At 41.5% G+C, this 26,206-nt stretch overlaps 1 protein-coding gene across 6 annotated transcripts in view; it reads left to right on the top strand.

The window, feature by feature from the left end:
* Positions 1-26,206, top strand: part of chd2 (chromodomain helicase DNA binding protein 2) — a 125,525-nt gene that overhangs the window by 5,219 nt on the left and 94,100 nt on the right. For all 6 annotated transcript variants that reach the window (XM_059952923.1, XM_059952921.1, XM_059952920.1 and 3 more), the window contains exon 3: positions 23,202-23,424. In XM_059952923.1, coding sequence (XP_059808906.1) covers positions 23,202-23,424 — 223 coding nt within the window. The remainder of the gene's footprint in view (positions 1-23,201; positions 23,425-26,206) is intronic.

Genomic DNA, 26,206 nt, shown 5'->3' with positions numbered 1-26,206 from the left:
CAGAACTGCCTGCAGCAGAGCTCTCGACAGCTCTGTTCTGGACTGACGTCAGCACTGCCTTTGAAAGCCTCCCTTGTCAAGCAAGCCGCTCTATTTAGCTGAGAATTCTTGCTAAGCTTGCATCATGGCCAGCAAAATCTCTAGGATTAATCAGCTATTTTCCTCCACTGTGTATTTTATGTTTTTTTAATGAAGCTTGCTATTTTTTAAAATTTATATAGAATTCTAATATGTAATTACTGGAAGCTGGTATATGATCCCTATTAAGCTCGAATTGATGACCTCATTTTTATTTTCTGAGATTTTTTTTCCCCCCCCCACCATAACGTTTCTGCCCTTTTATTAATTTCAAGGAAATGATACCAGCTGTCGGGGTGGGGGAGCCTACACTGGGGTTAGCACTTCTGTTGCTTTCTGAATGAGCTTTATAGGGATGAGGACAGATGTCTTGATGGTTCTTCAGCGCAGTTGGATAGCTGATCTCCCGTGCCCTGCTATTGTGTGCAAATGCACATTGGTTAAACTCCACTTATCGAAGAAACTAAATTAACTATCTGACAAACTTTAGAGCCTTAAATAATACTCTGAAGGATATTATTTGCAGATTTTACTCAAATCTATTATATTTATTTACTGCTGCCTCCTCTTTAAAGTCATTAACTTGGATAAGGTTTGCCCAGTCACCTGATGCATAGCTTTGGGGTATACCGTGAATCACTCTTCCTCTGTTTTCTTTACACCCCATTCCACAGGAGGGCCTATATTGTGTTTGCAGATGAAATCCTTTATCTTAAACCTCCAGTAATATGGAAGCTAATGTTTCATTCTGTCACCTATTGCTGAGATTGATGGTTACAGCAATTTCTTTAGAAGAAAGATACTGAAAGATCTTACAAACACAATTCTATGCTTAGGTTAATATATTTACTCTGTATGTTAAGCCAAAGTTTAGCTTCAGGTATTGCTACTTGCAACAACCTCTGTTCACCAGTGCACCTTGCTATCTAATGTCAGAGTAACAGAGTTTCAGATCAAGGATTCAGGAATGGGTTCTTCCCCTCCATCAGATTTCTAAATGTTCAATTAACCCATGACTGTTACTTCAGAATTCACCCTTTGTGCACTATTTGATTTTCTTTTTCTATATATTTACTGTAATTTAGTCTTGTTATGCATTGCAATGTACTGCAGTAAAATAACAAATTTCATGACCCATACCTGTGATACTAAACCTCGTTCTGATCTGAGTGGCTGCTGTTATGTAACACAGAACCTTGATTCAATTTGGGCACCTGGGGACATGTTACTGCTACAGTATTGATAGCAGTGGCATGACAATAAACTGGAGATCAGAGAACTAACATGTGGAAAGTGCAAGAGGCAAACATTTTATGACTCTTAATTAGTCATTCCACAACTCTCATTAATACATAATTTTCAAATTTCAAGGTTCAAAGTAAATTCATTAACCACCCTTACTGGAGAAGGAGGGTTGAATTACAGATGAAGGATCTATAGGTCTGGGACATCGGGAAATAAAACCCTTGCGTTTCATGTGGACATTGGTGGGTGAATAAATTCATTAGCTCTGCAATACAAAACAAATGACAGTGTTGACAGTGAAACTGTTAGTTTGTGGTAATCCCATTCTGGTGCTGCCTTACTGTTCACAGATAGAAAGTTGCCATTCTTGGTGTGGTCTTTTTGTGGTTCCAGACCCATCAATGTGGTTGACAGCTAAACTGTCTGTTCACAGGCAGTTTAGAGGTGAGCAGTAAGTGTCAGCTATACCCACCCGCCTTGAGCTAATGAATAACACCACTTGGCTTCTCTGAAGAATTGTCACCTTGTTGAGGTGAAGATGCTTGCAAGTTCCTGAGAACCGGACAGCAATGTCATGTGGAGTTTAGCCATCTGGCCCCTTGCTCCAGGGAGGGTCATCCATGGTGCTAAGGTCAAAGGGGGAGGTTCCAGACAAAATGTGTTCCAAGGTGATCAGGCAGTGGAGCTAGTGGAAGGTGATGACACATCACAGCAGCAGAGAAGGTGGAGAAAGGCTGCAGTAGTGAAGGGTATCCAGTTGTGTATTCCATACTACTGGTTCTGGATCCTCATCTCTGAAGGCTCGTGTGGTGGCTATCTTTGCACCATATACCCATATTAAAAAGTCACACAGAGGTATTCTCCATTAAGGGAGTCCACCCCAACATCCTGATTTATGTGGATTCTGGATCGTTTTCTACAGCCACCCAGGACTCAACAATAGACAACCCCTTAGGAGAACATCTTGTTACTGCACTTTTAACACCATTTGGGTTTATGCTGCCACTTGGCAATGGCAATTTCAATGACATTGCGTCATTAACCCAAGAGGTGGCTACCCTATATTACATAAGTTTAAATTCATTGTTTCAGGCCATAAAAGTTATTGCGCAACTTAATAAGTTAATATGCAGGTTCGCATTGGAGTTTGGCACAAAAGTTTTCCTGCATATCTTTGAATATAGTAATGCATTATCTTAACTGGCTGATGAAATCACTTGGTCCTTTTGCAGGGATTGCGTGGAAGGAGGCCTACTTGACTACAGCTTTGAATTTTGTACGCATTTTAGTAGAAATTGTTTTAAAATGCGGTTTGTCATCTTTGAGCAGGTTTACGCACTGGGATTATTTTTAACCTTCAGCCAATTTGTTTTGATGGATTGGATTGTATTTGCAGTATCTAAGATGTGGCAGTAAACAAACTGCATTTCATTTTGCCTAAGCAAACAAAAATTTCATTGTGCTTCAGAAAGAAGTTTGATTGATGCAGCGTGCTATGCTCGTGTGCCATCTGGAAGACAAAAAACAAGCTGGTGTTTTGGGTGAGGATCCCACATCAGAGCTTGTGACTTTCAATCAAAGCACCGACCTGTTATGCAAAGACTTGGTAACCTTCACACTGCCAGCATTTCTTCTTTTGGATTTTAGCTTTCTAATACATGGTCCTCCTCCAGATTTGTCTTGCTTTGTTTCTGGTTCGAGTCTTGTAAGTTGGAATGCTTTAGTCATTAAAGATTTATGGAACTACTGAGTAAAAAAACATCCATTGTACAAACTATAGAAATCTTAATTAAGTCAATGCAAGTGCTTTGAAATTCCAATTAAGGATGCAGATCCAATCTGGGAAAGAAACCTATGGTTCTTGGGTAGTCTGGCCTATATGTGACTTCATACCCATCGCTATGTTTGACTATTAATCATCTCAGTATAAAGACAAAGAGATGGGCAGTAAAAACTGAATTGTCAGTTATTTCCAATGAGGAGTTTTAAAAAATCATTCTCTGAGCTTTGTAGGTATTAAGCAAAAATGTAGATGCTTTCCTGAAATGAAAACAGGAAAATGTTGGAAATATTTAGCAGATCGGGCATCTGTGAAGAGCGATGAATGTTTCAAGCCTGGAAAGTGCTGTTGAAGGGTACTGTTCCTGAAATATTGACTATTTTTCCATAGGTACTGTCAACTCTCGATGTTTCCCACATTTCCTGGTTTTATTAAGGAATATTCTTTCATTTAAGCATGCCCAGAATGGTTAACTGAGAGAAATGGTTATATAGCAGATGGAGCTATTTCAAATAAGAGACTGCTTGTTTGTACCATGTGTGGTAATATTTTGCAGCTTGCAGTATTTCCCAAGGCAGTCTGACATACCTAACAGAACTAATCAGCGTACTTAAAAACAGTGTACCCAGTTAATAACTGAGGGAGGGAAATACTCTCATCAATACATCTCTAAACTTTTCTTGCATCATATTCAAACCTTGTGCCTTTGAAAACTTGTTCTTCAAATTTTCCTGCATTGTGTCTTTTGAATCATAGTGCAGGAAAGCAAACACAGCAGACTGAAGATTTTGGTATTTGGAGCTAAGAGCAACTATTGGAGTAACTCAGCAGATCGCGCAGCATCTATGAACAGGTGGAATTATTCACGTTTCTTGTTGAAACCTGCTTTAAACCCATAACTTAATTTATTTTTCCTTCACAAGTGCTGCTCAAATTCTTCCAGCAGTTTATTTATTTTTTGTTGATAAATGGGCCATTAGTTTGTATCTGTTTAAAACTTCTCTTTGGGACCTAGAAGTTGTTGGGCATTAGAAATAAGAGAAAATCTGCAGATGCTGGACATCAAAGCAACAAAATGCTGGAGAAATTCTGCAGGCCAAGCAGCATCTATGAAAAAAGTAAACAGTCGATGTTTTGGGCCGAGGCCTAAACCTTTTCTCAGGACATTGGGGTATTAGTTGTTCTCCAGTGCCTCAGCCTCATTGTTAGCCTGAACTGTACACTTACTATGGAGTCTAATGCAATAATCTGACATGAGATGATGGGGACTGGTGGGTATTTCGTGACGTGGTCTGTTCCTTACACGATTTTGGGTTACTTTCTGTGTACAAATGTCAAGTGGCCCAGCTTGCCACTCAGTGCTCCTCTAATATGAGTGGATGTGAACCAGGAGTCAGTGAAGGAAGTTTATAAAAGGAAACACAAAAAGAAGTCTTGAAGCAAAGATCGCCATCTCCAAAATAGTTGTATACTTATCACTGGAAAGAATATATAGAGCTCTGGTTTAATGTCCCATTCAGCAGATGCTGTCTTTAGAAGTACTGCACTACTACAGTGCTGTACTGGAGTGTCAGTGTAGATTTGTTTGCTCTAATTTTTGGAAGGGGTCTTGAACCCACAACCCTCTGATTTCCAATGGTGACTAAGCTACTAGTTGCATATATTGCTTTATCTGTGCCTTTGTATACTTAACCAAAGAAAAATAATCTGCAGTGTTTTTATTAGACTTTGGAATATTCAGTTCATTTAAGCACAGGGAACTTTCCATTTTGGGCAGCTGATGTTGATACTGACCATTTCCCATACACAGTGCATCTCCTCATTGAACTTGGAAGGACACCCCTCTGCACAGAATGGCACCCTTCCATTTCCCACACCTCCCAGTTTCTGTGGTTGTACTTAAGGGGGACCTCAACAAAATATTTGTGCTGCAGAGTTCCTGCTCACCAAGATTGGATTTTGGTCAATAGGTTTCCTGAGATAGCAATGATCCTCGCTGAATCATTTTTTTTAATATTTGTCCTTGTTTTCCTGACGTGGGCATGGAGAAGCTTTCAATGGGTCTTTCTTGATAATGGTCAAACACCAGTAATGTTAATGTTAGCAGGCTGGAAATTGTTGTATCAGTTTATTAGGTTAGTACCTAAGCTCTCCATTAAAGCAAGTGAACCAGTATGGACCAACAAATCTCTGCTAGTTCCCAGGGAAACAAACCTATCAGTTTCGTGCCCAGCCGTCACTTTTTTTTCCCTGTCATTTATTCATTATTGCCTCCTGTCAGCTCCCCTTTACGCAAGCCCTCCAGAAGGTGAAATCCTCTTTGGAGGAGAAAAAGGCTTGCATTCTCCCATTATATTGATTCATGGTTCAATTTATATAGCTGTTGTTGTAGTGGTGCAACCATGTTGGCTGGGATGGAAGATGATGAGTGGATAATGTTACAAACAGGAGATAATCAGTAGATGCTGGAAATCCAAAGCAACACACACGGCCTGAAATGTCAACTGTTTACTCTTTCTCACAGATGCTGCCTGGCTTGTGCTGACCTCCTCCCAGCTTTTTGTGTGTGTTGAGTGGGTAATGTTACTTCTGTTCTTTCTGCTGTCCCAATACCTGCAGTATATGCCTGGATTTCCTCCACCTGGTTACCAGCTGTACAACCAGGAAGAAAGCTGTTTCTTTCAATTTATTATCATCTGTCCTGGCAGTAATTTCCTAAATCAATTGTTTTTAATATTTGATAATAAATATTATGGTATGGGGCATGGCCCTCCAACGGAGCAGGTTATTGCTGAACAGCTGTAAAGCAAATGCAAAACCTGGAAAAAGTGCTTCACATTTTGCAGTGCAGACTAATAGATGATTGAATCAATTAACTGCCAGGAAACAAGGAAAGAAACACAAAAACATCATTTATCTAATTATTCCTTGCCTAATGTTTCAGAGTAATTGTGTTATAGATTTTCTGTGATGCATGAAATGTATTTTTGTGCATGTAAATTAAGATGCAAATATTGTATGTTCAACAAAGTGCAAATGGGATGAATTAAGCATTGAGTTTGCAGGTGGAAGGAGCCGGTTGGAGAGAAATTCTCCATAAAATCACAGAATTGTTCAAACTTGAAACTCACAAAGTAGATTGGGGCACTTGGAACTAGGTCTTGAAGTTCTTACACGCAAATCTGTTAAGATTTTCGTTATGCAGCAATTGAGACACAGATGAAACACATTTTATTTGATTTTGTAGCCATAAGTTACAAGCCTAGCAATCATGGCTGTTAGTTCCTTCCTTCTCACTGTACACTTGATCTTGTGTTTACTCTCTGAACTTTATGCCTTATGGTACCCTAGTACTAGAGTGTAAATACTGTCTTGCAAAGCACTTTGGAATGTTTTAAAAGGTCTATATAAATAAGTTTTGTCGGTAACTACAGTGAGATTGTGCAAGTTCTCGAGAGCACTGCACTCGGAATCTATGCATATTCTGAGCGGAAGTGGTGGAGTTCTTATTAGGCTCTTTCTTGAAATCTTTGGGCTGTTTTATAAAAACAACTTTCAATTGCCAGTAGTCGTAAATTTAAAAAGCTGTTCATTTTATAATGTTCCTTTAAAAGGGTCACTTGGTAAGTTTTGATCCTTGTACAGTATTGCAGTCAGTCATAAGACATGGGAGCAGAATTAGGCCATTCGGTCCGTCAATCTGCTCTGCCTTTCTATCAGGGCTGATTTATTATTCCTCTCAATCCATTCTCTGGCCTTCTGCCTCTGCAACCTTTGCCACCTATGCTAATTAAGAACCTATCAACCTCCACTTTAAATGTTCCCAATGCCTTATTGTCACAGACAGCTGTGGAAGTTGAATTCCGCAGATTTGCCACCCTCTGCCTAAAGAAGTTCCTCCTCGGGTCTGTTCTAAAGAATTTCTATGTATTCTGAGGCTGTGCCCCTCTGGTCCTCTCCTGCTACAGGAAACATCTCCACATCCACTCCATCTAAGCCTTATAGTTTATTCCATCAGTTGCAGTGAGAACCCTTTATTTGTTTAAACTACTGTGAGCGCATAATTTGGGTGAGTTGACTCATTTTGTCTTCCGATCTTATGGAAATATAGCAGCCTTCTGGATTCAATTTCAAATTCTTGATGTCCAGATGGCTCATTTATTTTACTACTTCCCTCATTGGAGTTGGTTCTAAAAGTTGACATGTTGACTTAACCTCCTGAATATTGAAAGGACTAGATAGGATGGACATGAAGAGGACATTTCCAGTAGTGGAGAGTGTATTGCTGTTGCTTTGTCTTCAGACAAAAGTTTTAGCATGTCATTCCTCTGTAACAGGTGGAGTTTTAATACTTTCTGTTCCCTTGGACACTTATTGGCTGGCCTTAATGTGTGAGCCTGTGTTCTTTGAGCATTTGCTATTCAAAGTAAATTTATTATCAAAGTACATATATGTTACCATATACAACCCTGAGATTCACTTTCTTGTAGACACTCACAGTAACTACCAGAACCTATGAGAAAACTACACTATAGAATCTATGAAAGACAGTACCCAACTGGATGGACAAACACCAGTGTGCAAAAAAAACCAAACAGCAAATACAAAAATGAGAAAATAATAATAAATAGCATATATTGAGAACATGAAATAAAGAGCCTTGAAAGTGAGTCCATAAGCTGTGGGAACAGTTCAGTGATGGGACGAATGAAGTTATCCTTTCTGGTTCAAGAGCCTGATGGTTGAAGGGTAATACCTGCTCTTGATCCTGGTGGTGTGGCTCTTGAGACCCCTGTACTTTCTTCTTGATGGCACCAGTGAGAAGAAGGCATGGCCTGGGTGGTGGGAAACTTCAAATGCTGCTTTCCTGTGAAAGCCTTCCATGTAGACGTGTTCAACAGTGGGAACCTTGGGCCATGTCCACTACTTTAGTTTACTTTACTTTAGTTTTTCCATACAAGGGCATTGGTGTTTCCATACCAGGCTGTGAGGCATCCAGTTAATATACTTTCCACCTCACATTCATAGAAGATTCGAAATATTATCCAGGGCACCTCAGTCAATGCAATCATTACAAAGTTTGACTTCACGTGTAGAGTCATATTTATAAAGCACAGAAACCGGTCTTTTGGCCCAATTTATCCATGCTGGCCAAGAGGTCTAACTGAGCTAGTCCAATTTTCCTGAATTTGGTCCTTATCTCGCTTGATCTTTTCAATCCTCTTATCTCTTTAAATGTTATTGTATTCACTTTTCCAGCAGTGCTGAGGAATGGCAACCAATCGATGTTTTAACTTAAACTTCCCTCCCAGTCTTACCCAAGCTGGGGTTACTAAGGACAAATCTGACATGGTTACTCAAGATGGAGGTGGACTGAATGTAGAGACTTTCAATTTCATGGCTTCCATTTTGGCAGTGTCCTGTAATTCTACTTAAATGTGTCCTTTCTCGTGCCATTCCTCTGCATCCGTACTGTTCCAGCAATAACAATTGTTCTCGTTTGGTGAGCTTCCTGTATTAAAACTGGCTTCTTAATGTTTTTAAACAAGGACAGTGGATGAAGGTGCATGATTTGGTGTTCAGTTCTTATTTATCACTGTCTGAGCCTGAAGCTGGTTCAAGTGATCCTCAGCTAAATAAATTTAATAAAACAGACTGCAAAAAGAATAACTTAAAATCAGGAAAACAGGTTGCCTGAACTCTTTGTCAGCTCACGGAGCTGAGTGGTGGCCATTGGTTGCTCTGTGTTATCTCGCACACCCAGTTTTAATCAGGGATGTCATTGATTTGATTGGGTTTTATTGTAGTTCTGAGATGGTGGAAGTAGAGTGCTATAAAATGGCGAACGGACCTGGCAAAATACCAAATCCCTGGAACTTTCTGGAACTGGAGCAGTTGAATTTCAGTGCTGCCATCTTGTAGTGGCTGAAAGAAATGTCCTGCCGGGCTATACCATGTCCAAGCTTATTTTTGGGTGGTGTTTAATGACAAATGAGAGATTGTTTAACACTGGAATTTAAATGAACCTTGCTGTAAGGTTTATGATTGTAAATTTATTTAAAAGATAACCATTCTTCAGTGTTTGTGTGTGGCATAGCATTTCATTTAAAATTCATCAGCTTGATTAATTGTCGTGTCTTATATTGAAGTATTTATATGCGTGGAATCGCATTGATGGCCTCAATTTCAGCAACTTTAAAAATTAATATTTTTTTGGGGGGGTGGAGGGGAGAAATCTGTTAATTCAAACCACTGCAGAAATGAGCATATGCAGCCTCACAGTATGTTGTGCTGTGGTGCATGTTCTTGGCAGCAGAGGGCATTTTGACTGCTCGCCTTACAGTGTGCAGTAAAATAAAATTCTCAATGTTATTTAAATTATTAAAATGATTTGAAAATTCTCTATGGACTGAAAACATCTCTGAAAATTTCCTTTAAAGCCTTTTGTGGTTTCATCCACATGTAGATGCTTAATATACATAAAATTCATCAATTAGCCCTTTCAGAAATATCAGTACACCCGCATTAGCTTTGAGCTTTTGGGTTCAATTTAACGAGTGTGGTGTACTTTTATTCTTACAAGTGAAATATTTTGGAATGTTATTTTCTTACAGGGTAATGTGCTTCAGAATTGGAGATGACAGTTTTGATGCTTTTAAATTACTAAATAGAAACCAGTTACATTCTCATCCGCACCTCTGCCTCTCTCCCTCGGCCACAGAAGCCACTTTCAATGTGATCGGGAGAATGAACAGTAATTGAATTTTCCATCGAGTTTTCCCAGCTGTGTGAACCATCTGAGATGAATTTTTATAGTGTTTTAACAATGAAGAATGTTACTTTAAAATCAAGTATTTGCCTATGACCTGACCAGTGGGAATAAAACTCATTCTAAGCATCATTGGTTCAGAAAGCTGGCACTTTTTTGTATTTTATGGTGAAAATCTGTCCCAGCTGTCTGTGTGATTTTGTTTAAAATTATTTTTAGCATTACATTAATGAAGATGGAAGTATAGCCAAATCCAATTGGTGTGCCTATAAATATGAAAATAAATATGCTCTCATGGCTCACTTTAATTTTTAAATTCCTTTTCTTTGTATAACTGAGGTTTAAAAATGTAAACACAATGACAAAGAATTGGTCTAGATCTCTAGAAGAGACAAGATTGTTGCAGTAAAATAATTTTAATGAAAGCATTTCAGGTATTAGCAGTTATTTTAAACTCGCTTCCATCTAGAAAATAATGGACTACTATTTATCCTTAGGAATCTGATTTTCTGAATGATTCTTGTGCTTTGATTCTTAACTAACCTGCTTGTATCCTGGGACCCCAGAGTTAATTCCTCTTGAATACAGTCTTAATCAGTAAATTAAGCTCTGGAATCTGAATCGCAAGGATTTTGATGCTTTCTTTATGACAATATTCTCTGAAAAGTGAATATCTTACAGCCGCACTTAATCAGAATCAGGTTTAATATCAGTAGCCTATGTCATGAAATTTATTGCAGTAGCAGTACATTGCAGGACGTAATAAAAAAAACCTATAAATTACAAGAAGAAATATATAATCATGTAGAGCAAAAAAAAAAGAAAAATAGCTAGTGTTCATGTATCATTGTCTGTTCAGAAGTCTGGCAGTGGGGAAGAAGCTGTTCTTAAGATATTTTGTGTGTGTTCAGGTTCTTATACCTCCTGTCTGGTAGTAATAAGAGAGTATGTTCTGGGTGATGGGGATCCTTAATGACAGATGCAGCCTTTTTGAGGCATCCCCTTTTGATGATGTCCTCATTACAGGGGAGACTAGTGCCCATGATGGAGAAAGCTGGGTTTGTAACTTTCTGCTGCTTTTTCTGATCCTTTGCACCGGTCCTTGCGTACTAGACAGTGATGCAACCAGTTACAATGCCCTCCGTAGTGTACCTGTAGAAATTCACAAGCTTCTAAAATTGAGTGTCCAAATTCCCTACCGGATCTCTTTTATCTAAATTAATCGTGCTGTATTTCGTAGTTATACACGTAGGTGTGTTAGTACTTGAGCTCACTCCTCCTCAGTGTGACTAAGCCAGCTCTGGTAGTTAATATCCCAGTAAATAAACTAAATTCATCACCACCTCCAGTCCTTTGTTGTCTCAGAAAATCACTGCTTTCTGCTTTTCTAATGATTCCCCGGCTCTCTTTCACATCTTCCAACAACAGTTTGCAGAAGAGAAACCTCCCTGTGTGTAGTTGTATATTTATAATATTTTGAAAATGTGGGTAGCCCCTTCTCTGGGTCACTGACACACAGGCATGCTCAGAATTATCTTGCATCATGCCTGTGCTTATTGTACTCCATTGTGTTTTACTCCTACCCTGTAGTTTTTTTGTCGTTGTCGATATCCGATTTTTCAGAAGGTAAAGCAAACCCTTCTTCCTCACATCAGACAATGGGTGATGGATCAAAATAAAAACACAATGTTGGAAATAGCAGGTCTAGTGGTATCTGTGAAAGAAAAAGCCTTTAATGTTTTCAGGTCAAAGACCCTTTAGAAGTGAGGAACCCAATCTAAATTAAATATAAAGAAAAGTTGTTTCACTCCTGACCAAATTTTAACTTGTATCTGTGTTATTGAAAAGCACAGCACAGAAACTGGCCCTTCAGCCCATCTGGTTCATGGCTGAACCAGTTAAATTATCTACTTCCTTCCACCGGTTCTGGTACCGTAGCCCTCAATACCCCTACCATTCAGGAACCTATTCAAACTTCTGTTAAATGTTGAAGTTGTGATCACGTGCACCATGTGTGCTGGGAGCTCATTCAACACACTCACAACCCTCTGAGTGAAGAAGTTTCCCCTCGTTCCGCCTAAACCTTTCAGCCTTAACCCATGACCCACCCAACCTCAGTTGTAGAACCACCCAACCTCAGTGGAAAAAGCCTGATTTCATTTACCTTATTTATGCCCCTCGTAATTGTGTATACCTCTATTAAATCTCCTCTCAATCTTCTACATTCCAATTCTCATTGCTTTCTACATATTTAACAGCATCTCAAAAGTATTGAACTGACACAGAAAAATGTACTAAAGCCAGATTTTGATCACTTAGTACTATCGCCAAATTTCACTCTGGCACTGAACAATTTCATGTGCTCAAGTGGCTTCAGCATGCTTTTCTTAAGGCAGTAACCGTTTGAAGAAATGAGAGGCTAGATGCTGGAAACTGGAGAAGCAACAGTTCTATTGGAGAAAGGCTGCAGGTCAAACTGCATCTGTGTGTGGAAAGAATTATCCTGGTGTTAGTATTTGACCCAGAATTAAAACAATTGTCTCCCTCTCTCCACCCACCTAGATGCTGCTCAACCTGCTGAGTTTCTCTAGCAGATAGTTCGCCTGAATCTCACCCCCCCCCCCCCCCCCGCGTTCACCCAGATATAGTCTTTTATCGAAACATGCAGCAAAATGCATCATTTGCATCAGTGACCAGCACAGTCTGAGGATGTGCTGGGGCAGCCTGTAAGTGTCACTGTGCTCCCAGCATTAACGTGGCATACACACCCAGAGCTTAGGAATGTCTTAGTCTTTGAAATGTGGGAGGAAGCTGGAGCATCCAGAGGAAACTTCCACAGTCAGAAGAAGAGTCCTGTACAGCAAATTCACAGATGTTGCTGTCCTCAAAATGGCCTCTGTACTCTGAGCAATTCCATCTTGCCTCATAGAGAGGCAATGTGTATTTGTGTTACATAATTTAAAACAACTTTATATCCTGCGTGATCATTACAAGGGATGTAATTCAGATATCTGAATGTTACCTTTCACATCACTGTTTACTATATGCTGCAAAATACACTGGAACTGGATGAATAGACATTGTAGAATTCTTTTTTCCCTAAGTAAATCTGTTGTTTCAGGTTTTTTGTCATTTATTTTTATTTACTGAGATACAATGTGGAATAGGCCCTTTGAGCCATGCCACCCAGCAACCCCTGATATAGCCCTAGCCTAATCGCGGGACAATTTGCTGTGACCAATTACTTTACCTTGCTTGTACATCTTTGGACTGTGGGAGGAAACTGGAGCACCCGGAGGAAACCAGCGTACAAACTCCTTGCAGGCAGTGGCGATATTTGAACCCAGGTCACTAGTACTGTAAAGCATTGTGCTAACCACTATGCTACCGTGTTGAAGCCTAACATTATAAGACACCTTGCTAGCCCACAATGAACGATCTGCATGGCTTTTTTTAAAGTGTTAATTTTGTAAGGGTGATTTCTGCAGTTGTCACTTTACTACCCAGGAGAAATCATTCATTCTTCTGTGCGATGGTTCAACCTTCATTACCAGATTGTATGCACAGCATCAGATATTTGCTTGAGCCTATTAGCCCAGAGCAGAAGCAAATCTCTGAGGGTCTGACTTGACATTGACTAGGAACTCCTACGTAAATGCAGCCTGAAGTCTTTAGTGCGTGGACCCTCTCTCTTTTTTGCTGAGTTACACAAATAGGCATCAGCAGGTTTCTGTGTATGCCTGTTAGTGGGATGTATGGTCATGTGATTTCTTCCCAAATTGAGCGTTTGTTCCACAGAGCTAAGTGTTTAGTCTGTGAGATCCATGAGTCTTCCAAAGAATATTTTTTGAAGACTGCACATATTGGAAATCTGGGATCAAATTAGAAACTGCTGAAAGCAACTAGTACCTGCAGGCAGCATCTATGGAGAGAGAGAGAGAGAGAGAAAGAGAGCAGTTAACAAATCATGTTCGGGATTGATCATCAGAACTGGGAAGGAAAGTAAATCGAAGCCACATGAACCTTGTGCACTCTCTTGCAGACTGTAACCTCCAATGACCGCACCACTGATCTTGTCACTTTATGAGGATCGGGGGAGTGCCTTGCTAGTGTGTGAACTTGTTATTTCCTAGGAAAGCTGAGCTCCTAGCCGCAGAGAAAATCCCATGAAATTTGAGCACTGTTGCCCCAATCAAATGGGTGGTTTAATCCCTGGCTTAACTTGCTCTGGATTCCAAAGGCGTGCTGCGTTTTCTGAATAAGCTCAGACATAGCGATGTGAAAGTTCCTGAGGGAGTGGGCTTGTGTGTCCCTCGCCAGGTGGAGCAATTGCATCGAAAGCCCTGAGCTTTACACAGGACACTTTTCAAGGTCTTCTGATGTAACCCTGATGGCATTTACTGTAAACTGATGGCACTGACCATCTTCTTTCATTCACACTTATTTAGAACAAAGAGTGCACTGTTGCAGATAGTAGTGGTGGGTATTTTCAGAGGTGCTTGTGTTTGGAGGGGGGCATTCTGGGTTTGTGCTCCAGGAGGATCGGAAAGTCCTCAAGCCTTCCCGATAAGTGACACCAGAACTGAACCTCCATGGTGAAGATGAAGCAGTGGGGGCTGGTGAATTGAAAGTTGTTAGAGTTGTGGAGGGTATGTGAGAAGGGTTTGGTCCAGGGTGGGGGGGGGGGGGGGGAATTAGATATAAGATGGAGTCGAGCTTAGAGGAGTTGAGTTTGGTAAGGTATGAGCAGGCAGAAACTACAGTACCGTGCAAAAGTCTTAGGCACGTACATATAGCTAAGATGTTGAAGACTTTTACACAGTACGTGGTGCAGGGAGTGAGTTTTTTTTAAATCTGGTGGGAGTAAAGGATGTTGGGAATGGGGAGGGTGGACCACCACGGTAGGAGTTTGGATAGGTAGAGGAGGAGAGTCAGGAGCAGGTGGTGGAGTGGGTGCAGACACACCAGGCAAGGTCACTTAATTTCAAACAATTTTGTTTATTAATCATTCAGAATATCTCTTTGGTGCTTCCCACTTCCTCCCTTTTCCCATCCATGATTCCCCTTTCCCTGACCCCTTCAGTCCATTTCACAATCAGGTTTATCATCACTCACATAAGTCATGATTTTTTTTTTGTGTGGCAGCAGTACAGTGCATAAAATTACTACAGTATTGTGCAAAAGTCCCTGGCCGAATATATGTGGCAACGACTTGTACACAAGTACAGTACAAGGGCAGTCCTATCTGTAAATCTTGGGTAGGAGATTAAAAAAAAATAGGTGGAGTATGGTTGGGGAGCAATCATTTGGAGGGTGTAGAATGAGTTCTTCAGAGCTGCTGAGGTCTGTGATGATGGGGGATACAGAGGTGATTATGGGTATGGTCTTCGCACTCCGACCCTCTGCAAAGTAGAGGTCAGTCCACACTACAATGGCATCATCTTGTTTGCATGTTTGATGGTGACCAACCTTGAGCTCACTCTGTTTTTTCAGGAGAGGTCTGATCCAATCTTTCCTTCAATTCTTTTAACGTGATCTCGCCATACTCCAAACTGCTTGAGGTCTGAAAGCTGTGTGTCCCCTTTAAATATATTCAGTGACTGAATCTCCACAGCTCTCTGGGGTAAAACAAAATACTAGAGTCATGATACGATCAGAGAAGACATTTCTCATCTGGGCGATTTCTTAATCTGAAACTCCCCAGTTCCTGGTTTCTCTCTAGGGAAAACACCTCAGCATTTACCCTGTCAATCCTCTCTGAATCATTGACTTAATCTGATTCCTGTAAATTTCAGTGGCTTAGATTCAACTTGCATTTATTAATTGGCCTTGCATCCAAGGAATCAACCTGACTTCGCTGCACTGGCTCCAATGTACATCAATCCTTAATGCCTGTGATATTTCCAGCTTTCTTAAAGGCGTCTTGTCAAGACTTCCCTACTTCTGTAGTTTATACCTCATACCGTAAAGACAACAACAATAGTGTTATCGAACTTGATCAGGGAGGGGTTACGTAGCATCCATGCCAAGACCACCAAACTCAAAAACAATACTCAAATACTTCCCCCAGTAAGGTCTGGTCAGTACCTCCATCCACTAACCCACCCACCACTACTTTATTACTTCCTGTCAGTCACCTTATGTACAGATCTACCCATGCTAGAGTCACTTTAAGGGCATACAGTACATCAATCTGTGTGTATATATCAAGTATTTATACTTACTGTGTTTTTATCTTAGTGTGTTTTCTTCTGTGCTGAATCAGATCCATAGTAACAATAATCTTATCCTTTACGTGTATTAACTGGAAATGACATTAAACAATCTTAAATCTAATTATGGCCAACAGCTATATATATTTTTTCTTTTCCATTTACCAGATCCTTTGGTATTGCAACACAGAGTCATAAAGCACCACGGCACAGAAAAAGGCCCTCCGGTCCATCTAGTTCATGCCAAACTGTTCTTCTGCCTAATTCTAACAGCCCACATCGGGGCCATGAGCTTCCATATTTGTCTCATCCATTTTCTTATCTAAACTTCTCAAATGTTGAAATTGAACCTGCATTCATCACTTCCTCTGGCAGCTCATTCCACACTCACTCCACCCTCTGAGAGAAGAAGTTCCCCTTAAATATTTCATCTTTCACTCTTAATCTATGACTTCTAATTCTTAGACATGCTGTAGTCTTGCTTTATTTTATATGATAAATCACTTTTCATTCGTCCAAAGACCCCCACACCCCCGCAGTGGTGACGTGCTGGGGGCTGCTCTGTGTTTGGAGAGTTAAATCCAGTTAGAACCTTAACAGTGAACAGGACCCTGGGGTGTGTTGTAGAACAAAGGGACCTTTTAGTACAGGTATCCCCCCGCTTTACGAATGTTCACTTTACGCCGCTTTGCTTTTACAAAAGACCTATAATGTTAATCTGTTTCACATTACAAAGAGGTTTTTCGCTTTTACGAAAATTTTTTCCATATAAATTAGTGGTTCTTTGCTTTGTCATTTCAGCTTAAGAAATGTTTTGTAGGAACGCTCTACCTTTGTAGAAGGGGGTGGGGGTACCTGTAGTAGTACATAGTTCCCAATACAGTGCAAGGACTATAAATTACAAAAATAAAAGTTGCTTATAAACAACAAGGTGGTGTTCATGAGTTTGTGGATAATTCAGAAATCTGATGGTGGAGAGGAGGAGCTGTCTGCTGTAGCTCCTCTCTGATGGTAGTAATGAGAAGAGGCCATGAGCAGAATGATGAGTTTCCTGAACATTGGATGTTGACTTCTTGAGGCACTGCCTCCTACAGATGCCCTCAGAGATGGGGAGGGTCATGCCCATGGTGGAGCTGGCTAACGTCTCTCTTGCAGGGTGATGAAGAAGGCTGGTGACACACTGGCTGTTAGGGCATTTAATGTAAAAGTTGGGAGGTCATGGTACAGGATGTTGATAAAGTTGGACCTGGAGTATTCTATTCAGTTTTGGCCAGCTTGCTAATGAAAGCATTAGTAAACTAGAAAGAGTGGCAAAAGGTTTATAAGGATGTTGCCAGGACTTGAGGGACCATGTTTTACAGAGAGGTTGGCTAAACTAGGACTATTCCTTGAAGCATAGGTGACTGATAAGTGGCAGCACCTTGGATGTTGTGGAAAAAAAAACAAAACTATCAAAAATAACTGTATTTTGAATCAGTGTCTGTCAGCCTAAATTGATAACATAACATGAGCACAGATAACTGCACTATTTGAAAACCGTTGGCTGTAAAATTACGTAGTGTTTAATGTTCTCACAAGTACATGCGGCTGATGTTAGTTAGAAACTGTTGGCAACGGTCTCTTGTCCCAATTAAGCAGCATGGTGTCCCAAATGGACTAAAGGATTCCCAGCTATTTTCTCTTAGTTTTTGTTCTCTAAGAGTTGTCCCAAATAAGCGGCTATCCCACTTAATCAATGTACTAGTTAACTGGAAGCCACTTCATAGAGTGCATGAACCACAAAGCTAGCACAAGTGTGTAACAGATAATGAGGAATGTTGACTCTTGTATCTGTTAGTGGAAGCATAAGAGTATGGCATCTTGGGACAACAACATAAAGTGCTAGTGAGACCACATGTAGAGTATGGTGAGCAATTTTGGTCTGGATGCTTAAGGAAAGATTTTTTTTATTCAAAGTGGTTCCAGTAGGATGACCCATGTCTGGAGATGTTGCCCTTTGTGGAAAATGATTAAACTTGTTGACTATCCACTCATTGTTAGACAGGGTAAATGCTGTGAGGTTGTTTCCACTTTTGGGAGGACTCCATAGCCAGATAGCATGGTCTCAGAGATGGAAGTGGGCTGGGTCTGTGCCTCCTTTAAGATTACGGTGAGGAAGAATTTCTCTGGATACTCGGTACCACAGTCATGAGGACAGAGTCCTGGGGTACACTAAAGATTGAGATAATGATATTTACAGGAAGAAGTTTCCTGCTTGGCATAGCTGCCTGCTGCACCTCCGACAGTGCCCTTAGGTCAGCTGTAGGGTCATCAGCCAGAGACCATTCATTGATGCTTCGCTTCTTAACCCTGGTGCATCTGGTGGCAGAATTGTGGCAGGGAGATCTTACCACTTCCTGCAACTTTCAGTGGGGTTAGTCGGTCCACCAATTTCTCTGCAGATTTTTAATAAGGGAATCAAGGTTTATAAGAAAAGGCTGGGAAAGAGTCCTCGGAGAATATTGGATCACCCATGTCTCTATCAAGTGGTGGAACAGGCTCAGTATAGAGATGACCTCTACTACTTCTGGTCTTGTAAATGAGGGAGGCACAGCAGTGTAGCCTGTTAGCACAACACTGTACAGTGTACCAGCTGTAAGATCGGGGTTCAATTCCTGCTGTTGTTTGTAAGGAGTTTGTACATTCTCCCTGTGACAGCGTGGGTGGCCTCTTGGTGCTTCAGTTTCCTTCCACAGTCCAAAGATGTGCAGGTTAGGGTTGCTATGTTGAGTTGAAGCATCACGATACTTCAAATTAAATTTGTCAGTACATAGGGCCTTGAGATTTGTTTTCCTACGGGCATACACAATAAATGTAAGAAACCCAATAGAATCAATGTAAGACCACACCCAACAGGACAGACCAACAACCAATGAACAAAGGACAACAAACTTCAGTACACAAGGATTCAAAATAAATAAGCAATGAATATTGAGAACATGAGATGATGAGTCCTTGTGGGCATCCTCCAGCCCATCTCAGACTGTGTTGGCCGTTGATGCAAAGCAATGCATTTTACTGTACATGTGACTTAATAATCTTTGATGTGATACCTTGCTGAATGCTTTCTGAAAATCCAAATACAACACACCTTACTGGTTCTCCATTGTCTACCTTGATTACATCATCGAGGAATTCCAGAAAATCAACCGAAGGTCATTTTCCTTGCATTGAGTTGACTCTACTTGTCTAATGATTTACAGGAGATTTGTCATCAACCAGGGGTTCCCAGCCTAGGGTCCATGGATCTCTTGCTTAATGGTATTGGTCCATGGCATAAGAAAAGGTTTGGAGCCCTTGACTTAGAAGGATATGGGCCATTTGCAGGGAGGTTTAGATTCACATAGATCAGGAGTTCTCAACCTAGCTTAGTGGTGATGGACCTGAAAGCTTGTCTGTCTCTGGGAGGTAAGTAGCAAGCAACCAATGAATCTAATGACAATTGTCCCCAACCCTTTTTATACCATAGACCCTTTGCTAAATGTTATTGGTCCATAGCATAAAATGGTTGGGAGTCCTTGGCGTAGACCTATTGATTGATTGCTACTTACTTTCCAGAGAAAGAAATTGTTTTCAATTCCTTCCTCCTTGTAGCCCTTTGGCTGTTATTATTGGGGCATGTATTTTATGTCACATACATGAAGACTGAATCAGAACACCAATTTAGAACGCTAGTCATTTCAGTCTTTCCCATCGCTAATTCCCTCGTCACACTCTTAAGGGATTTTGTGTACCTGTGTAGTTAAGTCGTCATGATCATGGTAGAAAACAAACAGACAAGGTACCAAACAGTTGCAGTTGTCTCTGAAGCTGCAGACCAGGTCACGGGGGTGGGGGGCAGGAGTGACGGTGTAAGGATTGATGATGGAGAACGTCAGGAGGTCCATTGACATCTGCAGCAGTAGCTGTGAAATTTTTCATGCTTGGCCCAAGCCTGTGTGCCTCCGATATTTTAAGCCGCACCCACCTCCGTGTATTTTCACCTTTTAACGCCTTTGATTGAACGTAGTTACAGCAGTGTGTGGCCTGTAAGACTTGGTGAGCTGACTGTATTTGTCTACTTTGAGACAACTGTTGGTCCTCGTGGCTTAGGTAGGGAGGTGCTGGCGCCTACTAAATGAGCTTTATTATGCAGAAGGACTGGTGACCAAATGTTAAGAAGTAGGTACATGCTGTCTTGGTAGAGTGGGATAGGATTTGTGATGGAGGGAGTGTTCAGATTGGATTGCAAAATATTTATTAGATCTTTGAGCTTCTACCTGCATTTGATTCTGTGCTCCCTCCAAGTTCTATGTGCCACCATCTCTGCCATGCAGAGGTACCTGCAAACACTGTCTCTTCATCTACAGCTCCGGGCCTCACTCCAACGCATGACATGGGCCTCTCTGATTTTTTTTTCTTCTCACTTACCCATTTGGTGATATTCCTCTCCTTTCTCATGGTCCACTCTCCTATCAGATTCTTCCTCCTGCCCTTTAACTTCCATCTTCTCACTTCATCCCGGCCCCCCCCTCACCTGGTCTCACCTGTCTGCTTGAACTCCTTCCCCTCTCCTCCCTTTCTCATTCTGGCTTCTTCCCCATCCCATACCTTTCCAGTCCTGTTGAAGGGTCTCGGCCTGAAACGTCGACTGTTTATTCCTCTCCGTAGATGCTGCCTGACCTGCTGAGTTCTTCTAGCATTTTGTGTCTGTTCCTCCTTCAGCCCTTTACCTTCTCTGCCTATCACCTTTCATCTTCTCACTTCATTCTACCTTCCCCCTCGCTTGTCTTCATCTCTGGCCTACCAGCTTGTACTGCTTCCCTTCTCTCCTGCCTTTCTTATTCTTCTTCCTCCTTCCTTTCCAGTACTGATAAAAGGTCTTGGCCCAAAATATCAACAGTTCATTCCCTTATTCCCCCCCCCCCACCCCTGTAGATGCTGCCTGAGTAACTGTGTTCCTCTAGCATTTTGTGTGTGTTACTGTTTGAGCTTGTATTCAGATTAGATTTGTTGCAGTAAGGTGGGTATTTGAGCCTGAGAAGACCTCAGTGACTCTTCTTTCTTCTTGGGTGAGAAGGCTTTCTCTTACTACCGGCATATCTGATATTTGAACCTTCTGGCTCCCTTTTTCCTTCCTCTCTCTCCTGCTGGGTCGGCGTACTCAGTTCTTGAATCACTTGAAACTTAAGTGAATTTCCTCCCAGGGGAGCACGTGCCATTCCTTCAACGTTAGCATTACACAAATTAAAAATACACTGACCAGTTAGTGAAATTTACTTCTGAAAAAGCAGGAATGTATTGTTGAGATAGATGAATGAAGGAGTTAACGTATGAGGAGGGTTTGATCACTCTGGGCTGTACTTGGAGTTTAGAAGAACGAGGGTGGTTCTCATTGAAAGCTATTGAATATTGAAAGGCCTAGATAGGATGGATGATGTTTCCCACAGTGGGAGTGTCTAGGACCAGAGGGGACCAGCCTCAGAATAGAGGTCCATTACAATTACAACAGAGATATAATTGTAATTCCATTACAACAGAGATGAGGAGGAATTTCTTTAGCCAGAGGGTAGTGGATGTGTGGAATTAATTTAAAATGCAAGTTGATAGGTCTTTGATTATTAAGGGCATCAGTGGACATGGGGCAGGAGGCAGGAAAATGGAGTTGAGAGGAATCAACCATGATGGAATGGCAGAGCAGACCACAGTAACCGGGACTTAATTCTGCTCATGTGCCTTATGGTCTTATGAAGAGCAATAATTGTGTGAATAGTGGAGCAGGTTCAAAGGTTGGATATATTTTTGCATAGTGGGGAATTAAGGGTAATGGGGAAAAGGCAGGTAGGTGGAGATGAGTCCATGGCCATGATTCTATTGAATGGTGGAGCAGGCTTGATGGGCCAGGTAGTCTGCTCCTGCTCTTATTTCTTATATTCTGAAGTAAAGGGCGGAATGGACAAGTTTTGCTTCTAATTACAGTACTGTGCAGAAGTCTTTGGCACAAATATATAGCGAAGCAGCACACACAAATGCTGGATCAACTTAAGCAGGTCAGGCAGTATCTGTGGAAATGAATAGTCAATATTTGGGCTGAGACCTTTCTTTAGGACTGAGAAGGAGGGTGCCAGAAATAAAGGTGGGGGGAAGGGAAGGAGGCTAGCTGGAACGTGATAGGTGAAGCCAGATGAGTAGGAAAGATAAGGGTTGGAGAGGAAGGAATCTGGTAGGAGAGGAGAGTGGGCCTTAGGAGAAAGGGAAGGAGGAGGGGACCTAGGGGGAAGTAATAGGCAGGTGAGAAGAGGTAAAAGGCCAGAGTGGGGGAATAGGTGAAGAGTTGGGGGTATTTGTTTACTGAAGGAGAAATTGATATTCAAGTCATCCGGTTGGAGGGTACCCATACAGAATATAAAGTGTTGCTCATCCACACCAAAAGTGGCCTCTAATCTTGGTACGAGATGAGGCTCTGGCCTGCACATTGGAAGGGGAATGGGAATTAAAATGTTAGGCCACTGGGAATTTATAGTGAGGGTGCCTAAAGCTTTTGCACAGTACTGTATTTGTCAATGAGGAGCAGAGGGCAAGTTTGCAAAACTGTCAGGATCAAAGAATGTTAGGAATAGTGAGGGTGGAGTGCCACTAGAGATTGTGGGTCAAGAGGCAGTGAAGGAGTGCCAAGGACGGGGTAGGTGCAGACGCACCCAGCCCCGAGATGCCAGGCAAGGTCTTTTGATTCCAGACAGTTGGTTTATTGATCATTACTGAATGTTTCCTTCCACTCCCTCTCTTCTCTCTTCCACTTTTCCCAACCATGATTCCCCTTTTCCAACCCCCTTCCCACTCTCAGACCACAGTAGAGACCCATATCAGAATCAGGTTTATCATCACTCACAAATGTCATGAAATTTGCATTGTTTTTGTTTTTGCAGCATAAAATTACTATAGTACTGTGCAAAAGTCTTAGACAACATAGGCATATATATAGTATGTGCCTAAGACTTTTGCACAGTACAATGTATTTCTAACTCAGATGTTTCTGTCACACTGTCTGTAACTGTGATCAAGTGTTCAACCCCCGATGTTTCTTTTCCTCACTTCTCAGCAATTTAGCTTCTGAAGAATCCAACCACTCTGCATCAGGATCAGAGTCGGGCAGTCAGTCTGAAAGTGAGCAGGCAAGCGAGTCCAACAACAGCAGCTCAGAGTCCTCAGAGTCCCAATCCGAATCGGAAAGCGAATCGACTGGCTCCAAGTTACAGCAGTCCGCCCCCGAGAACAAGGACAAGCCTTTGAGTAAGAAGGAGAGGATAGCTGATGTTAAAAAGGTACCTTTTAAAGATAAACGGGGTGTTACTTGCTTTGTCACGGTTAAGGTATTGCCTCTGAGCAAGCTCTGCCCTTCAACAGGAGGCTAGATCAGAAATGTCACTGTGCGTTTTCGCACCTCTGTTTTGAATTGCCCACTAGGAATTGTATCAGCAAATTATTATGATTAATAATCATGTCATCTTTAAATAATCACATGGCATCTTTTAAAACAAAATTCTTGAGGCTACTTTGGGGTTTGCCGATGGAAAATCTCAGCCAGTTAATGAGGCATCAGGTGTTCAAAGCAAGTCATGAACATCTAAAACAAACAGAAAAAACATGAATAGTTGGTAGCTCGGGCAGGGTCTATGGAAAGAGGAATCCTGTCAACGTTCAAGGTCAAAACTGTTTCATCATAACTTTCGCTTTTATTCATTGGAAAAGTTCGATTTTAAAGATACAAATAAGCTTAAGTAGGATTTCATCCGTCATTTAACATCCTATTTTAAACAGTGTTTTTGTCTCATTTAATCAAACTAAGAACTGTTTTGATATTTTGTTAAATAAGGTTCTAGAATAATTAAGATGGTGGATGGGTGCAGGTCTTATGTTGGTCTGTGAAGCCAAGTTGTCATCCCAAACATCAGATGTATCAAACAGTATACTCAAGATCCTCTCTACTACTAAATGCGTGGGAACCCTAAACTTCAGGGAAGTTTTGGACGGGCGGGAATTGATTTCAGTCTGTGTTTCCAATCCTCATACTTTCTGGTCACCATGCAGGAATTGAAATGCATGCCTGCCATGTTCTCGGTCATTTCCCTCCAAATCTAGTTGCTTTCCCAGCTGCCACCCCGTATCTGATCACAGCTGGAAGTTCCTGAACACGCACCCAGGACTTTGGCTTGATTTGTGCTCAGTAAGTATGATATATTAATACTTTATTCAATGAAAAGATGCTGGAATTACCTTTTTGGGGACTCAGACAAGTCCGAAGGAGGAAGATAAACCTATTCACTAAAATCAAAGTAAATTTAGTATCAGAAGTAGGTATATGTCACAGTATACTACCTTGAGATTTATTTTCTTGCAGGAAAATAAAGATATTAATAGAAATTATGAAAAGCTATATAAAAAAAAGACTAACAACCAATGTGCAAAAGAAGATAGATTGTGCAAATAAAAGAATACAGAGGAAATGAGTTGGAAAGTGTCATTGAAAGTGAGTCTGTAGGTTGTGGAATCAGATCTGCGTTGAGTGAAGTTATCCCACGCTGGTTCAGGAACCTGATGTTTGGAGGGCAATAGCTATATCTGAGTTTGCTCCTGTGGGACTTCAGTGTCCTGTAGCTCCTGCCCAATGGTAGCAGTGAGAAGAGAGCGTGGCCTGGATGCAGGAGGTCCTTGATGATGGATGTTGCTTTCTTGTGGCAGTGCTCCATGTAAATGTCCTCAGTGGTGGGAGGGCTGTATGGGCTATGCTGGTTTGCTCCCCCGAGTTAAATTAGCACGGTGTCTGATCAAACACAGTCTGCAGCCTTGGTTTCCAAGCCACTGAGCGTGGGGTGGAAGTGTGAGTAATGTTTCAGAGGTCTGGACTAATGATACCCATTGTTTGAAAGCTTGCTAATCATCTGCAAGGTTCTTGTAAGAAAAATATGCAATGTGTGACTTGCTATATAAACATACAGTGGTCCATACTTGCACCTACATTGCTTTTATTAATCTGGCCGTGGAAACACAGCAGAAGACTAGGGGTATGCATGGGAGCATAAAAGACAGTGGATGACATCAGGGGGTGGTGGGCGTGGGCATTAATTCTGTGCCCAGGTGTTACAAAACCTTTCTGTGTTAGCAGTAACCTCGGGTATATCGTTTGATGTTTATTACTGTTTCATGGCTTTTCAATGGGGTGTGTCCAGTATATGAATATTTTACTAGTTTTGCTATACAAAATGGCAGAGAGTGTATCACAGAAGGTCATAGCTGTTCTGACTGTGGCTTTTTCTCCTCTCGTTGCTAGTTCCTCATTACCCTGGGCTCCTCCACAGAACAAGAATGTCCCTGCCTCGGCCTTGAATCTGCCAAGTGATTAAGTCTCCATGGTTCTCTGGGGTGGAAAATCCCATAGGTTCACTCATCCTGTGAGGGAAGAAATTTCTTTCCATCTCTCCACTGAATGCCCTCTTTGAACCATACTGTCCTGTTCTGGAACCCTCTATGAAGGGCAGCGTCCTCTAAGCACCTCCCTCATTAAATCCCCTCACAACCTTGTATGTTCCAGTAGGTCATCTCTTACACTATTAAACTTCAGTGAGTCTCCTCAAGCTGGTTAACCTTCCCTCAAGACAGCCTCTTCACCCCAGCGCGCTTCTCCAGAGTCAAATTCAGACTCAAGTTCACTTATTTATCACAGTTAGCGAAACATGCAGTGGAATGTGCCATTTGCATTAACAACCAACCTGGGATGTGCCCGCGATTGTGGCCACACATTTCGGCGCCGACATAGCATGCTCGCCACGCTTAGCAGAACAACACCAGCAGTAACAACAAAACAATGGCAGCAAAGCAAGCCCCTTTCCCATCTCTCCCACCCACCCACCCACATGCTCACTGTCCTCCAGCTTCAGGACAGGCCAACTTCTTGTATCTCTGTTTGGTGTATGTATATGTCTGAAATCAGGAGACTAGGAATGTGACTCATGCACCATTGTAGCATGACTCTCACTCCCAGCTTTGAAATAAGACCAGCATACTTAACACTTCCCTCATTAATGCTATCCATACACACTAGCTTTT

Source organism: Hypanus sabinus, chromosome 28 (genome assembly GCF_030144855.1).
Source record: "Hypanus sabinus isolate sHypSab1 chromosome 28, sHypSab1.hap1, whole genome shotgun sequence".
NCBI classification, from domain to species: Eukaryota; Metazoa; Chordata; class Chondrichthyes; order Myliobatiformes; family Dasyatidae; genus Hypanus; species Hypanus sabinus.
Note: the sequence above shows the minus strand (reverse complement) of the source record. Positions and strands in the feature narration are given on the sequence as shown.